The 12,896-nt window shown below is 35.6% G+C and overlaps 1 protein-coding gene across 1 annotated transcript; it reads right to left on the bottom strand.

The window, feature by feature from the left end:
* On the bottom strand, nucleotides 2,646-7,192 carry LOC109231108 (protein DETOXIFICATION 40-like). Its single transcript, XM_019396670.1, has 8 exons — nucleotides 7,122-7,192; nucleotides 6,600-7,027; nucleotides 5,090-5,721; nucleotides 4,941-4,997; nucleotides 4,534-4,772; nucleotides 3,727-3,845; nucleotides 3,408-3,494; nucleotides 2,646-3,034 (listed from the first exon to the last, which is right to left on the bottom strand). Exons 2-8 carry the CDS (start codon nucleotides 6,921-6,923, stop codon nucleotides 2,963-2,965), a joined length of 1,530 nt encoding a protein of 509 aa, XP_019252215.1. The 5' UTR covers nucleotides 6,924-7,027; nucleotides 7,122-7,192; the 3' UTR covers nucleotides 2,646-2,962.

Raw genomic sequence — 12,896 nt, 5'->3', positions numbered from 1 at the left:
ATTGAATGGGAATTGTGATATAAAAATTCAATGTACCCAGTTTGTAAATATTTTGTAGATAAATTGTAGATTATTTGTATTCTAATTGTAGATGCTTTGTTTTCTGTTTTCACAAATCAAAAACGACTAAAACTTCTACAAATCTTCTGCAAAAAACGCAATTATGTCGAAAATCCCAATTAAACTACAATCGAATGGGAATTGGGATATTAAAATTCAATATACCCAATTTGTAGATATTTTGTAGATAAATTATAGATTATTTGTATTCTGATTGTAGATGCATTGTTTTCTGTTTTCACAAATCCAAAACGACTAAAATCTCATTTCGAATTTATTTTTAGGCCTTCTAAATTATTCTGTTAAACCCTAGGGTTTAAGATGCTTTCGCTTGCTCAACAAAATCCGCACATCACTCTTTGGATACGTTTATAAAGTCAGTATCTTTCCTATTACAGCAACCATGTCAAAGATTTTGAAAACCCAAATTTCGTTACTTGAACATGGTGTATCCCACAGGTGAAAAGGTTGAAGAAGATAAAANATGTTTGTTGCACTTCCGACTTTTTGGCCTTAAGTGCATCTGAGTGCAATTTTTCACTTTACAAACTTTATTTGGGCGGGGTAGTTTACGTAGTAAAACCCAAAAACCTAAAGTAAACCGTAAACCTTAAACCGGGTTAACCTAAAAAACCCGTTACTAACGTTTTTAACCGGTTTAAGGTTTTTTGGGGTTTTCCGGTTTTTTTAGGTAAGTTTTAAAACCCCGAATTCCTAAAGTTTAAGGTAGTTTCGGTTTTAGGGTTTTTAACGTTTAAAAAAAGGGTAAACCGGGAAAAAACTAAGGGAACCCAAAACCCGAACCTAAGGGGTAAAAAGTTAAGAGCTATTTAAAATTATTATTACACCTACATATACATATTTTTATATAAAATTTCTAAAATTTTATCGTACATATTAGTCATTTGTATTTTTAGTATAGTTCTTTGCTATTATAATAATCTAATTCTTTGCCTTTACATTCTAGTTTGATTGGTAGTTTTTTTTGCAAGTACAAGAATATATTTCATGATAAAAATAATCGATTTTTAATTGAGTACTTAAATTATTCATCACTATTTAATTCAATTATCATCAATATATCTTGGTAAATGATAGATTTCTCAAAGAGCAATTGATTTGATAGTGTTACGTTGAAAATGTAGTCGCCGGAATATGCTTTTGGTAGTGTATGTCTCATATTTAAGAAAAAAACCGATAAATAACCGGAAAAACCGAAAAGCCGACAAAAACTGAATCGATAGAAAACCGACTTAATTGGTTTGGTTTGGTTCCAATATCTGAAAAACTGACTTACTTGGTTTGGTTTCTTTTTAGAGAAAAACCGGCCCAAACCGAACCATGAACACCCCTACTTATTGGCCTTAAGTGTAGCAAAACATTTGTTGCACTTCAGACCTTTTGGCCTTAAGTGCATCTGAAGTGCAATTTTTCACTTTAGACTTATTGGCATTAAGTGCATGAAACTATTGGTTATACTTCAGACCAATTTGGCCTTTAGTGCATCTGAAGTGCAAATTTTCACTTTAGACTTATTGGCCTTAAGTGAATGAAAACTTTTGTTGCACTTCAGACTTTTTGGCCTTAAGTGCATCTGAAGTGCAATTTTACTTCAAACTTATTGGCCTTTAAGTGCATCTGAAGTGCAATTTTTCACTTCAGACTTATTAGTCTTAAGTGCATGAAACCATTGGTTGCACTTCAGACCTATTTGGCCTTAAGTGCATTTGTAGTGCAATTTTTTCACTTCAGGCATTTTTTTATAAATTCAGACCCATAAGTTTGAAGTTGATCGTAAAGTGGGTACGCTTGCAAACCTTTTTGCAAAGTGGGTATAGGTTCAATTGTGACCCCAAAACCAGGTATAGATGCAAAAGCCCCTAGACATGTTTGGTGTAATGAAGAACAAATACAATAACGATATTAAAACACAAGTACATTATTACTTGAAGTCCATATTACTCTCAAGTAAAATGGGCTCACGAGGATCACTCCATTGCTTTCCCCTACTGGAAGACTTAATTCAAATAGTCGCCCAACTAATCTCTTAAGTTAAAAATAGTTGCAGATTATATATGTATAATTCATATAAAATAACTGTGTATAATCCCTTTATGACGTCATAAGATTAAGTGAAAGAGAAATGAGCAAGTAGCACAACATGTAAAGAAAAGCATTAAGTAGCTAATTAAAGTGGGCCAATATGAACATAAATACTTTGCTTAAAGCTAGAATTTGTCTCTTTGGTGATTATCTAGATTGTGTGGATAGGGGATCACTCCTTTATATATTATGTCCAAACGGGCTCCTTGAGTGCTAATTAATAGAATACTATGGTCATGGGAAAGTAGGAGTGCATCAATCCTTAATTCCGCTTAACCTACAGATACACTTGTAAAGATAAAATCAATAAGTTAAGTACTTAAAAGAAATATTTGATCGGAGCTAGTCCACTATTATATGTTTGCTTGTTCCTGTTAAATCAATCTCCGTTTGATATATGACAACTTCTGATTATTAAAATTTGGTTAGTCTAAAGGGCTTGCAAGTATCCCAACTTTTTTAAAGAAGTGTGCAAAATGTGATTAATACAATAGATGATATATCTCAAAACTTAGCTCCTTTGAAAACGTTTATACAACCAATGTGGGAAGTTGTATATCTTAAACACATAAGTATGATCGGATTATAGGTATTACATGAATGTGAAACTTTATTTTTAACTGGTTTTCTATGTTTTTTGCTTTTCTTCAATGGGCTTAATTCTTCAAAAGAGAAGAAAGTAGGCTCAACAGGTTGACGCAATTAGTGGCTCAGTGTACGATATATATGCCATTTAAACTAATAAAACCAACGGACATGCTTGAAATCTAATGCAAAAATTAGGCAAAAATGGTCGTTCTCATGATTCGTTCGACAATGGCGTTTTACTGCTGTCTTGCCACTTAACTAATCGATTTTTCGCTTTCTCCACCTGAAAACAGAAAGCGAGCTAGAGTGGTCAGAACCGATTTTTAAACTGTCTATCTCGGTTCAATAAATGAGTACTCCCTCTGTTCCAGTTTATGTGAACCTATTTTTTTTCAGTCGTTCCAAAAAGAACGACCCCTTTCTAAATTTGGTAACAATTTAGCTTAAACTTACAATTCTACCATTAATGAGAAGCTTTTATAACCACATAAATACTCTAGGCCCCTTTTTGACTTGTTTAGGACCACAAATTCCAAAAGTCTTTATTTTTCCTTAAACTCCGTGCCAAGTCAAACAGGTTCACATAAATTGGAGCGGAGGGAGTAGTATATTTCAAGTATGAGAATCGACTCATTTTAGTGGTGGAGAAAACGTACCTCATCGTCCCAATTGGTTCGAAAAGTGGCCCATAGTAAGATTAGAGTTTGCATGGCTGTTCCTCCAAACATGCCCAGCCATAGTCCCTATACATTTTACCCAAATTAAGTAAACAAACTTGCTTGAATCACAAAAGAAATTACTAAAACTCAATAGTCTTTGTCCATTATTTCAAAATGATTCGATTAGACGAGCTTTTTGGTCAGTCTAGCATTTAGCTAGCGTTTTACACCAAATTGATCGAAGAAACAAACCTCTGCTTATTAAGGAAAATAAAAGGAAAGAAAGGGTTAATAACGGCGATAATAACTTGCTTACCTTAGCTCCGAGTTTGAATTTGAAACCAAGAAGAACACCCAATGGAATGCCAACAACGTAGTAACATCCGACGTTAACGTAAGCTACAAAACCTTGCCATCCACACCCAACAGCCACCCCTACAATCAAACATAATATATGTTCATATCATTAATTAACAGTCATGAATTTATGCCGATTTCTAGTTGCATTATCCCTGATAGTGAAATTCATAGTTGTTCGCATCATTAATCCTAAAGTACAAATCATTCTCCATTTTATAACTTACATCAGTACTTTCTTTTTGCACAAAAAGAATATAAAAAGAAAAGTTTTACTAATGCAACTAATACCCCTCACACTCCTAAAACTCTCTATCCATTATTTAATTTGTCTCGTTCTAAATAGTCTAAAGAAAATACATAGCATGGTCTTTCATGTCTATTTTCCTGTACTCCTGTTGTTGTCAAATCAAAATTCTTAAACTGTTTTTAGCATATGCAAACAAAAGTCACATGCGTGTTCTTATTGAATTTCTCTTTTCTTTCGAATACTCGCATTTAGATACAAGAGCTAGTCTTCGGCGTGTGTATACCTTTGTCCTTCATCTGTGTGTAAAACAATATTCAAGGCAGTCTTTGTTTGAAAATTTGCAAAAGGTGTGCAAGTTCTGTTTGTTTGAATTGTTTTAAGATTAAAGAAAGTTTCCTAATTACCGAGATTTCCAATTACAAAACATTGTTAAAGATATTCCAATTAGTAGTCTATTCCATTAATTCTCTTGATTTTCAGCAGAATCATAAGATACAAAGTTGATGGAAGACTCACCAGATAAAACAGGTTGAATACCATTGAGAACTACAGAGGCAGCCAAGAGTGGTGCAAGTTCTGAGGATGCTTTAGCAATGGTTTCACCGCCGGTGAATGCATAACTCATCACATCGCGAAGCAACATCACTACTATGGCAATGACTACAGCAATCAAGAACGAGCTTAATGTCACCACCACAACTGAAAATGCAGCTGATTTTGGATGTCCAGCTCCCAATTCATTGCTCACCCTTACACTGAAATTTTAACAAAATCAGAGTTTTGTAATCTTGTCTGACTTTCAAAAATCTAGTTTAGCCTATCATTTTTGTATTCATTCTGAACAGTGGAGGTCTTTACTAACTACATTTTAGAAATTGAAAGTGTTTCTAGAGTGTTTAGTATTCCAGTAATCCATCGCTAACCTTGCAGCAGCGTTGAAACCAACAGATAACATGAACACACATCCAAGAATTGTGTTACTGCAAGCAAATTCTATGATCATCAACTCCACATTAACCCAAATGGAACACAAAGCAGAGGTAACTAATTTACAACAAGATATCCCACTCACCAAACAGCTAGAGAATCCAATGCCACTTCAGGATTTGGTAGCAAACCAGCAAGTAAAACCAAAATCTGAAAGTACCACGCCTCCAAACACAACATCACAGATGAAGCAGCTGACAACTTAAAGAAATCCCACAGCCCAGAAAATGCTTGCAGACTAAATCCACTCCATGTTTTCTTGCATTTATCACTCCACAATATGTACATAAATTGTGCAATGACTACTATCCACCACGAAATACTTAGAACCAAGGCTCCTCCAAACAATCCCCACTCAAATACATAAAGCACAATCCATGTTAGGAAAAGATGGAGGACTAATGTCGCTGCTGCTATATACGCGCTAGGATTTACAATACTTTGGGCTTGCAAGAATTTTTGGATAGGAAAATTGGCAGCATAAGCAAATATTTGAGGAATTAAACCATAAACGAATAGTGCAGCTGCTGATGCAACTTTCTCTGATTCTCCTAAAAAAATTAAAATTGGCTTTGAGAATAAGTAAGCCACCATGATCGGTACTCCAGACAACATCAAGAGGATAGTTGATCTTTGAAGATATATTCCAAGGCTTTCAAACTTGTGAGCTCCATATGCCTGCCCACATAGTGTCTCTACTGCACTCCCCATACCTAACTGCTCCAATAAAATTGGTTCTTCATTACAGCAAATGCTAATATTAAGTTGCAACTTAGCAATCCAAAGCAGCTCTGCTTATATGGTAGGTCGATTAACAACAAGGAACGGTAATTCTACTACACTTGTGTATAAGCTTAATTAGTCAATCAAGTGATTAGAATAATGTTGCGTTTTAAGCTTGTAATAGCTTCAAATAGAGTGAATGGGAAATGGAGGGAAAAGAGTTTTGATTGGTATATATGAAATTGCACTTCTTCTAGCTCTTAAAGAGTTGAGAAGAAGGCAAGCCTCGCACCGTCGTCGCCGCTCGGCTCGGCTTCGGTCAAATGATTTGATTGATTAAAATTGTGGACCAAGTTTATTTGTTAATATTAAGATTAACGTAAATATTATTTTAAACCAAATCAACCATTTTTTGTAATGGTAAATTGATTTTCCTTACGAAAATTCTAATTTCTCCTTCTTTATTCTGCATTGTTTTTTAACAGAAAGAAAACATCAGTAAGTGTGATTTGCTGCCGATCTTTGAGTTCGTTGGTCACTTGGGTTTGAAGTACCGGTACACCAGTGAGGCTAATTCATTCTATCCTAGGAGGAAATAATCCTAAACCTCGGGTACTGAGAGGGGATTAAGTTCCTTAAGGAAACACTGTGAATTCAGTGGGGGGTCGGATTAATTTTCTTATTCTTCTATATTTCTAATTTTACTTTGTTTCCTTTTAAAACATATATATTTTTGAATACAGATTACTAACAAACAATACTACTCCGCTCCAAAAAAGAATAATAGCAGTTGATTCAGTTTGTAGCAAATTAACTATACTAGTGCCATGATACAAATATGTTAATTAATAGGCTAGGTGATAGAAAATTACCATGATGCCATAAGCCAAGAGTTGAATACCTTCATTGCCAAGGGAAGCAGCAGCAAGTTCAAGATTACCGAGATGACCACAGAATAGTTGGGTAGACATTGAAGTGATATTGTTGAGCAAATAAACAATAATTGATGGCGCTGCTAATCGGAATAGATTTTTCAATTCTATAACAGAGGCCCGCCCAAGCATCTGGAAATTGGACAAGCTTGAGTCAGACAATATGTTTTCAAGCTCAGAGCTTATATGCTCTACAGCCACCACTGGTTCTTTGGGATCTAATAAAGGTTCCTTTGGCCCTTTTTCTTGACAATATTCATCCATGGTTTCTCTTCAGTAGACTCTTAGCCCCAAGCTCAGATTTGCTTTTGCAGAAATTAGAGCTTTTGCCTGGACATCACTTCTAATCTTGAAAGAAACAGAAGCTACTGAATAGTAACAAATACCGACATTAAAATAGTTTAACATTAAATTAAAATCAAAAGAAAAATTATTGACGTAAAAAATCACTATTATAAATACTTTGTTTTATATCGAGCAGATGGTGGGCTAAGTTTTTCTACACGCCGGCTGCTAAGGGAATGTGAGAAGAGGGAAATATACCAAAAGAATAACGACAATCATGCCTAAAGTTACCCCACTTTGAAGCCAACTTTTTAATTTTGATTCCAAGTAATATATATTATCCCCTCAGACACTTTTAATTTCAAAATCATTGTCCGAGTAGAGACAGAGAGAAAAAGAGGAAGCCATCTCTGTATATAGTCAGATCATTTTGGTAAGCTTAATACGAGGATCAATAACTAATTTTTGGTGTGAAACACCAATTTCATAATCTTTGTTAAAACCAAATTTCAAACGCCGAACATATCCTTCCCAAAAATGTCATTATCATAATTATTTATAATAAAAAGTTAGTTAAATATTTATTTGATGACGTTCCAAATAATAATTCAGGGTAGAAGAAATACAATAAGACACTCTATAAGTGTAAATATTTTAAACTATTTTATTCCGGGAAAAAAGATTATGCCCTAAATAGTGGCCATACAAAATGAGATAGAGTAACATTTTGTTTGTTCTATAAAGAGCATTAATTTCTCATGGGTTGAATTTAGAGATTTAGAGCTGCCAATATGGGCGGGGTCGGGCTAGCCCAGCCCAGCGCACGTGGGCTTTAGCAATTGACGGGATGAGCTACGTTAACCCACTATTTTGATGGGCCTTATAATGATCAGCCCACCCCAGTCCTATTTGGGTTGCAGGCCCCCTCGGGCCGGCCCATTATTTTTTAAAATATAATTTTATATTTTTCTTTAAGTTCTAACTTAAAAAAGATAAATATTTAAAAGCTAAAAAAAATTATTAGAAAAATTTCAGAAGACCCAATACTTATACTGTTCCAATATATTACAATAAACACTAAAAAAGTGAAAGACAATATTTCATTCAGTAAAAGTCAAAACTCAAAATAAACTATTTAAGAGAACGTCCATGACGCTTATGGGATATCCAACACATCATCTTCATCAATCACATTTGAATCCACTTGTGAGAAGGTTGTCATAACATCTTCACTGACTTACATCTACAATTTGTATAAAATATTAGTTAGTTAAATATTTAAAATAATTAAATTTTTAAAACTAATTAATGTTTTAAGACTTTGATCTTTTAATATGATGAGCTTAATAAACTTTAAGCTTGGAATACTCTTCTTGATATTTTTTATGTCATATAATTTTAATTTTATATTTTATATATTTTAAATACATATTTTTATTAGGCCTACGGGCCGGGTCGGCCCAGCCTCAGTCAAGCCTCACGGGCCATGGGCTTTTTCGGATCGGGCTTAAAAGTAAAAATAGCACGGTATAGCCAGTTTTCGGACTGGTCATCCAAAAATAGCCAGCGTTTACCAAGTCAATGGAAAATAGCCACTATTTTGCTGCAACAGAAACCGGTCCAGCATAATATACTGGAGTTCGGTGCACATGTGTATCAACTCCAGCATATTATGCTGGACCGGTATACTTTGCTGGCTCCAGTATAATATACTGGAGACTGGAGCACCGGTGCTCCAAACTCCAGTATATTATGCTGGACCGATATACTTGCTGGAACTCTAGTATATTATGCTGGAGTTCTAGTGTACTTATGCTTGAACTCCATCATATTATGCTGGAGTTCCAGCATACTTATCCTGGAACTCCAGTATAATATGCTGGAGTTCAAGTATATTTATGTTGATGCTGGAGTTCAAGTATGTTTATGCTGGAACTCCAGCATAATATACTGGTGTATTTTTCGAGTTTTGAAAGGTGTTTTCGCTCAAATTTATCTTTACATAAAAGTGGCTAAATTTCAATTACTTTTGAAACTGCACTATTTTTGAACGACCAGTTGTAAATCTGGCTATTTTTGAATTTCACCCGGCTTAAAAGCCTCGTTCATAAATGGGCTCCAATAATTCTAGCTCAGCCCTGCTAAATCACGGGCTGAGCTAGGCTGGCCCTGTTAGGATTTGCCTTGAATTTCTAATCTATTAGGACTCTCTTTCTTGAAAGAATGGAAAAAGACTCCTAAAAGGATTAAATCTCCTTAATATGTCTTATCCTTTTCTTGGAAGACAAGTTTTGCACATCTATAAATTAAGGATCTATGCTTCTCACAAGAGCACAAAAAAAAAAAAAATATCACAATGTAGTCATTAAAGAGTTTTGTTTAAGGGGAGATTTTTCTCTTGATAGTTTTTCTTCTTTTATATTAGTTTTATCATATGTAGATCAATTGACCAAACCATTATAAACTATTATGCTTAGTTTAGTATATTTTTCTTTTGTCGTCTGATTTATCGTCCACCAAGCTTTGTATTATTAGTTTCCGCATGCAGCATGTTATTTCGACCCCAACAGGCCCAATGGACCAAGCCTATATTGACAGCTCTAGTTGAATTCCAATTTTAATTGATATTTTCGTTATTTATGGATTTTGTTTTTCAAATCCAAATGATTTGTGATAATTTAAGCAAAACAAATTGTTAAGATTAGGAAGTCCTTCTGCCAAAAAGATGCAACATGAGACAGAACTTGACGTCTGTAAATGTGCAGTGGTGTAAACTAACATCATCTTGGACAGTTGTCGTGAACCATGGTCTTGTATTTAGCTTATCCTTGTCCGGCTATAGCCAAATAGTGAGGCAAATGTTCCATTATTAGCATGTTTAACTAAAACATGGCAGTCACAGATTCTTCTTCAATAATTACTTCACGATTCGGAATTCCCATCGTCGGAACCATGATGGCGCCTAATATTTCACTTGCTAGGCAAGCAACATTAGAATACATTATTCATTTTTAACAGTTGAATTGAATAACGAGAAATACTTACATAACTGAAATATGAATACGGAAGCTAAAGCTGTCAAACACCTACTACAAAATCCCTGAACCTGGTGTCACAAGTGCACGAGCTACTAGAATAGTATATATAACGGTCTGAAATAAATACAAAGTTGTCTGAATGAAAATACACAGCAAAATAGAAGGGGGAAGGGGACTACAGGGGCTGCGAGCGCTGAGCAGCCGTACCTCAAGTCTCTGCAACTATCCGATCCGAGCTCTCTAGTAGCCGCCGCTAGGACTGACTCCAAAATCTGCACAGAAATGCAGAGTGTAGTACCGACCCCATGTATTGATAAGTGTCGGGGCTAACCTCGACGAAGTAGTGACGAGCTTAAGGCGGGTCACTTACACTACAACCTGTACACAGTATATATAATAATGACAGACAAATAGAAATACTGAATAGAATTAAACAGTCAACTGAGAATAAGACCACAACCTCAAGAATAACCCAGTGTCATCCAAGATTACTAATCTTTAACAGTTCAAATAAAAATACCGGAAAGCAACGCAGCTCAAGAAATGGAAACATATAGGTTGTTGTAGCGCGCAACCCGACCCTATCAGACAATACAATATCCTCCCTTATTTCACCGTAATAGCATCAACAACAGAGATAATATATAAATATTTTGCGGCACGCAACCCGCTCCCACCATATGTCAATATCAGTATCATAGTTTACCCTTATTTCGCCATATCAATCCACCTTTATTTCCACCTGTTGCGGCGTGTAACCCGATCCCACCGTATAGAAATATTCACCATTATTTCACCATATCAATCCACCCTTATTGCACCTGTTGCGGCATGCAGACCGATCCCACCATATAAGTACCAAATACTCAAAGCACAATCAAATCAATAGTTCAATCACAAAGCCTTTACGATCAATGAATACCCAACTGAACCAAAAGGGAACTTGTACAATAAAGGAATCTACACGAGTAATACTACACAGCGAGACCAATCCAGCAATTGACAATTAGAAGGTGCAAGTAAATCAACTTAAGCAAATAGCAGGGAATCATGAAACTATGGAAGAACTAACATCGTTAACGGGAGAAGATATTGAATAACAAGTAGCAGTTAAGCATGGAAAGCATTTAGAGCATATAACAGTTTGGACAGGGAAGGAAATAATTAAGGAAAAGCAAAAAATCAGGGAAAGCAGATAATTCGACGGCGTATAAGCATTCGTCACCTCGCATATACGCCGCTCACATGAAATTCACATAACACATAGTCCGAGGGTTCCTAATTCCTTCAGGTAAAGGTTAGACACAACATATCCTCGCTCCAAAGACCACTCAAAGCTCAACCATAACTTTGTCTTTCAAGCAAGCCTCCGAACCAACAATATCTAGCAAATTACCAACCAAACGATTCAAAATATGCCTTAGGAATCACCCACGATTGCAAAAGATTCAATTTAGGTCATTATTGAAAAAGTCAACAAAAGTCAACTCTCGGGCCCGCTTGGTCCAAATTCGAAATCCAGACCAAAACTGATTACCCATTCACCCCCGAGCCCGGTTATGTAATTTATTTTGGAATCCGACCCCAATTTGAGGTCTAAATCCCAATTTCTCAAAAATTCCTAATTCTCCAAACCCCTAAATTTCCACCATAAAAATACTAGATTTTAGGTTTAAAACTTGTGAAATGTAATGAAAGATTGGAAGAAAATGGGTTAGAATCACTTACCAATAATTTGGGAAGAAAGAGTCCCGGAAAAATCACTCCTAGGGTTCTCTTGTTTTGAAAATTTGAAGAATGAGTGAAAATCCCGTTTTTCTAACTATTTGATCAGTTGCAGGTATCACATTTGCGACCTGGGGTTCGCATCGCAAATGCGAACAAGTCTACACAAATGCGAAGAATGATTGAGCATGCTGACCTCACAAATGCGAACTAGTGTTCGGAAATGCGGACTGCCAGGATCGCAAATGCGATCAAAACTTCACAAATGCGAAGGTCTCGCTCCCAGCCCACTGCTCACAAATGCGATGGCCTCTTTGAAAATTCAAGGCTCGCATTTGCGAGCCAGACCTCGCAAATGCGAAGTCTGCAGATCGGTTGCAGCAACTGTTGTGCTTCTTACGTTCAAAGTACTCCGTAGCCTATCTGAAACTTACCCGAGCTATCGGGGCTCCAAACCAAACATGCACAAAAGTCCTAAAACATCATACAAACTTGCTCGCACTAGAACTACGAATTGAATACCAAATCAAATGAAATTTTCAAGAAAACTTTAAAACTTCTATTTCCACAATCGAACGTCCGAATCACGTCGAACTAATCTGTTTCTCACCAAATTTCACATACAAGTCATAAATATAATAATGGACCTGTATCGTGCCCCGGAACCAAAATACGGACCCGGTATCAACAAGACCAACCATCAGTCAATTCTTAAAATCATTGAACTTTCAAACTTTTAATTTTTCATCAAAAATTCATATCTCGAGCTAGGGACCTCGAAATTCGATTTCCGGGATACGCTCAAGTCCCAAATTATGATATCAAAACATAGATCCGAGTCTGTTTACTCAAAAAGTTGAACGGCATACGCTCAAGTCCCAAATTATGATATCAAAACATAGATCCGAGTCTGTTTACTCAAAAAGTTGAACGAAGTCAACTTAAATTAATTTTTAAGGCAAAATTCTTTTATTTATAAGCCTTCCGGAAAAAATACGCGGATCGCGCACGCAAATCGCGAAAGACTAAAATGAGATATTTAAGGATTCGGAGCGCAAAATTGATTTTAAAACATGAGATGACCTATCGGATCATCACAAACTAAAGCTTACTTTCCAGATTAAATATAAAGTAGTAGTAACAAAATTACTCGTGATAAAAGTATCAATGTAGGGCCATATGGAAATTA

This window comes from Nicotiana attenuata, chromosome 8 (assembly GCF_001879085.1).
Source record: "Nicotiana attenuata strain UT chromosome 8, NIATTr2, whole genome shotgun sequence".
NCBI lineage: Eukaryota > Viridiplantae > Streptophyta > Magnoliopsida > Solanales > Solanaceae > Nicotiana > Nicotiana attenuata.
This window is presented reverse-complemented; position numbering and strand designations above follow the sequence as displayed.

What these genes read in the sequence shown, in the direction of transcription:
- LOC109231108 (XM_019396670.1), bottom strand. Translation starts at nt 6,923, where the DNA reads ATGGATGAATATTGTCAAGAAAAAGGGCCAAAGGAACCTTTATTAGAT. An exon ending in TCTTGGCTTATGGCATCATG is followed by an intron (nt 5,722 to 6,599) that starts GTAATTTTCTAT and finishes TTATTGGAGCAG; the next exon opens with TTAGGTATGGGGAGTGCAGT. An exon ending in GGTTTCAACGCTGCTGCAAG is followed by an intron (nt 4,773 to 4,940) that starts GTTAGCGATGGA and finishes TTAAAATTTCAG; the next exon opens with TGTAAGGGTGAGCAATGAAT.